The 4,534-nt window shown below is 44.5% G+C and overlaps 1 protein-coding gene across 2 annotated transcripts in view; it reads right to left on the bottom strand.

Annotated features, from left to right (window-relative positions):
* Positions 1 to 1,267: 1,267 nt before the first annotated feature.
* GLIPR2 (GLI pathogenesis-related 2) overlaps positions 1,268 to 4,534 on the bottom strand; it is a 22,284-nt gene continuing 19,017 nt past the window's right edge. For both annotated transcript variants that reach the window (XM_006886833.1, XM_006886834.1), the window contains one exon: positions 1,268 to 1,428. In XM_006886833.1, coding sequence (XP_006886895.1) covers positions 1,268 to 1,428 — 161 coding nt within the window. The remainder of the gene's footprint in view (positions 1,429 to 4,534) is intronic.

Below are 4,534 nucleotides of genomic sequence, written 5' to 3'. Positions count from 1 at the left end.
AGTGCTCTGAGACCTGTCTTTAAGCCAGAACCTCCTTCAGGCCTGCCCTTGCCACCTCACTAGGCAAAAGAGCCATGGTTTCAAGGACATTCCACTAGGCATCTGGATTGGTCCCTCCCCTTCAGACCATAGGATATTGCTATTCAGGAAGATTTTGTCTGGTTTGAGGCAAAACACAGAACCAAATTAGCGTCTGTCTCCAGGCTCCCTGTTTGGAAGGTCCCTGTGGAACATTTGGGCCCCAGCACACATTCCAGGAGGCAGCAGCACAGCTGCAGCCACAGCTGTGGGGACAGGCCTGAGCCCCCACCCGAGTGAGGGGGGCGGGTGGAGGCTGAGAGCTTCTTCTGAAGGCTGAGACTGAGCTCACCCTCACTCCCCACCCCCGCACACACTGACTTCATCCATCAAAGGCCACTTGGCCAAGAGCCCAGGCAGTGTGGGGGGCTCTCTGCAGAGCAGGCCCTAGGCCACTAACAGGTGGGGGAGGGGTGAACCACAGGCCTTACCCAGATCCCTAGAAACCAGGGGTGGCACACTGAGCCCTGAAAAGCCAAGGAACTTCAAGAAAAAAGGTAGGGTGAGGGGAGAAATAAGGGGTGGTGGTGATAGTGGTATTTTAATATTTAAAGGTAGAAAAATTCTAGGAAGCATTTCTGTTTCTTTCCATTTGTTCTTTGGCAATCCCATTGGAGAATTCCAGGCAGCATGCAGGATGACATCATGTCTTAGAGCTAAGAAATCCCAGCAATACTGTGAAATGGAACCCTGGCACCCTTGTTTCTAATGGAAGCAGCTTTATATCTGTGTGGTTAAAGCTGTGTTTTATGTCACATTTCAATGAGGGTTTAATACTCAATTTCTACCAAAAGTAGAGTACACTGCAGAATGATCACATGATATCAGCTTCACTTCTCAGCATCCCAATCATTTTGAATACAAAAAATTCAGGCATGGATATTGTAGTAAGAAAGGTACAAAAGACATTGCTTTTAAAAAATAACAAAAACTTTTTAAATTAGGGGTTTCCACCACCCTTAAAGCCCAAATCATTGTAGTCTAGACAATCATCCTTCATATGCTCATTCCTTTGTTAAGGATGAGTTCATTCTGGACTGTATATCCCAGTGTGTGTGTAAGAGATACTGGCACACATCACATATAGCACGCACATCCACAGAGACAGAGAAACAGCTGAGTTTTTGTTGTTCCAGGCACTTCACATTCATGTTCTTGGATCTGCCACCTTCCCATTGGAATTGGCAGATTACTTCTTTGGAGGCAGAACATTTTCCTCAAAGAAACCAGGATTGACAACATTCCCTGCAGGGAAGTACCTAGCCACCACAAAGGAGGACCCATCACTTGCAGAGGCCTTCCCCACTCCCATCTTCTTTGTATTCTTCCACACCATGGCTGTGAAATGGCCTGGAGGGGGAAGAAGTAGAGGAAAGAGGGAAACAAGTTAGTCACCAGAGCTTTAAGGAGATTTCTGCAAGGGATTCTTGTAGCCCTATGCCATCTTCAGAGATGGGAATCAGAGGAAGGAGAAACAAAACATGCCAACTGCTTGGTTTCCTAAATAAAGCCCCAGGCCCACTAAGCCCGATCTCTAACAAAGCCACAGCTTTACTCACCAGTTCCCTGGTTTCCTAAATAAAGCCCCAGGCCCACTAAGCCCGATCTCTAACAAAGCCACAGCTTTACTCACCAGTTCCCAATATCCATGGTGCCAGGAAGCCCCAGAGATCAGGACAAAGCCCAATGGCCCTAACAATTAGGATGCCTCCCTATGTGGGCCTTGCCTCCAACACTCTCCAAATTACCCTTTTCAAGGTGACCAGTGATCTCCATGTTACTCTCCATTGATCACTTTCTGTCCTCATTTGAGGAATGTAGTTCACTCCTTTCCTTTACAAAGCACTCTTCTATTTTAAAGAGCCCTGGTGATGAAGTAGATTTTGTGTTGGTCTACTAATTGATAGGTTGGCTGTTCGAGTCCACCAGCTATATTTCAGGAGAAAGAGGAGGTAGTCTCTTTTCATTAAAATGTATGAACGAAAAAAAAAGTATGAACGAAGGTTTGTCATGAGTTGGGATAGACTTGATGATAGTGAGTTTCCCCCCCTTTTTTGGTTTCCATGACACCACAAGCTCTAGGCGTTCCTCCTTCTCTTCTATCTCACTTCTAAATGTGGGCAGACCTGAGTTCCTCAGGCTGCATCCTGGGAGCTCTTTTCTCTGGTTAGTCAATTTCATCTTTTCTTGGCTCAGATTTAATTTTCCAGCTAAAATCTTCTCTATAACAAACAAAATGACTTACTGGACATTTCCACGTGCATGACTCACTCATCACTACCACCCACTGCCATCAAGATGATTCCAGTTCACAGTGACCGTACAGGACAGAATAGAACTGCCCCAAAGGCTTTCTAAGCCTGTGAATCTCTATGCAAGAAGATGGTTTCTTCCTTCCAAGGAAGTGAATTTGAACCACTGACTTTTAGGTTGTTGATACTGTTTGCCTTTGAGTCAGAACCGACTCATGGCAGATCCTCCAGTGGGTTTTCAAATGCAGTTAATCACATAGGAAGAGACTGCCTTTCCTCTCCCATGGAGTGGCTGATAGATTTGAACCACATTCCTTTGAAATAACAGCTCAGCTTCTTACCACTAGGCCCCCAGAGCTCCCTTAGCAGCTAAATATTTTACTCATAGTTTAATATGGATTGAACCTCAATATCAAGAAAACAAACATTCTCACCACTGGGCTGATTGGGAGCATCGTGATGGATGAAGAGATTGAGATTGTAAACAGCTTTCATTTGCTTGGCTCCACAGTGAACACTCTTGGCACCAGCATCCAGGTAATTAGGAGATATATTGTGTTGACAAGGTCTGCTTCAGAGACCTCTCCAAAGTACTGAAGAGCAACGATGTCAGTCTGGAGACTAAGGTGTGCCTAGTACAGCACATGGTCTTTGCAATCACTTGCTGTGCGTCATCAGAGAGCTGGACAATGACTAAGGATGATAGAAGAATTGATGCCTTTGAGCTGTGGTATTGGAGAAGAGTATTGAATACATGATGGACTGCTAAGAGAACGAACAAGTTTGTTCTGGAGAGGGTTAAACCAGGCTGCTCCTAGAAGGCAAGGATTCTGAAGCTTCGTCTAACATACTTTGGACATGTTGTAAGGAGGGACCAGTCCTTGGAGAGGGATGTCATCCTTGGGAGGGTGGAGCAAGAGCACAGGAGAGGAAGACCCTTGATGAGGTGGATTGATTCAGTGACTGAGGTAATGGGGGTAGGTGTGTCCGAGATAGTAAGATTGGAAAAGGATAGAGCAGGGTTTAGGGCTGTTGTACATAGGGTTGCTATGAGTTGCAGGCAACTTGATGGCACATAACAACCACTATAGTTCCTGGATGACTCATAGTCATCTCATTTTCTTTAAAAATGTGAACATTCTTTTTCTTTTTACATTTATTTTGCTGTTACATTGAAAATCTACACAGCAAAACATACACCAACTTCACATTTCTGCATGTACCATTTAGTTATAATGATTATATTCTGTGACTGTAAAACTGTGGTTCTCAGAAAAGTTGTGCGACTTCTGTCACCCTCTTTTTCTGAGTTGTTCCTTCCCATTGATAGAGATCCACAAGGTTCCTATCTAGCCTTTGTAAGTTGCTGTTGTTATTTGATCCCATATCATCTTTGCTCGGCTCTGCTTGGGTCTACTTACACATGGACACCACCCACCTACCCCAGGTGCTGTTGTGGAGAAGGAGCTCTGGTAGCACAGTGAGTTAAGTATTGAACTGCTAACTGAAAATTAATTGTCTTTTAAGGTCTATTTATTTATTAAATTGTGCTGTCTACCTCCCCTATAGTTGAAATCCATTTTTATAATTTTTATTTGTCTATGCTTGCTGCAGAAGGTCAAGGACTAGAGCCTTCAATATGGATTGAAACTCAACATCAAGAAAACAGATTCTCACCAGAGGGGCGATTGACAGCATCTTGATAGATGGTGAAAAGATTGAGATTGTTAACAGCTTTAATTTGCTTGGCTCCACAATCAACACTTTTGGTGCCAGCAGCCAGGAAATCAAGAGACCAATTGCATTGGGAAAGTCAGCTGTCAGGGACCTCTCCAGAGTACTGAAAATCAACGATGTCAGTCAGGAGACTAAGTGCACCTGATCCAGGCCATAGTCTTCGCAATTGCTTGCTGTGTGTCAGAGAGCTGGACAATGACTAGGGATGATAGAGAATTGATGCCTTGTACCTGTGGTGCTGGAGAAGAGTGTTGAATATACCACAGACTTCCAGGAGAATAAATAGGTTAATTCTAGAGGGTTCTGAGGCTTTGTCTGACATTCTTTGGGCCTGTTGCAAGGAGGGACCAGTCCTTGGAGAGGGACATCATGTTTGGAAGGGTGGAGGGACAGAGAAAGAGAGGAAGACACTTGATGAGATGGATTGATTCAGTGACTGGAGTAATAAGGGTAGGTGTGATATATAT

This window comes from Elephantulus edwardii, unplaced genomic scaffold (assembly GCF_000299155.1).
Source record: "Elephantulus edwardii isolate Elephantulus edwardi_28Jun2011 unplaced genomic scaffold, EleEdw1.0 scaffold00052, whole genome shotgun sequence".
In the NCBI taxonomy this organism is placed as follows: Eukaryota; Metazoa; Chordata; class Mammalia; order Macroscelidea; family Macroscelididae; genus Elephantulus; species Elephantulus edwardii.
The sequence above is the reverse complement of the archived record's forward strand: the minus strand, read 5'-3'. Positions and strand labels throughout refer to the sequence as shown.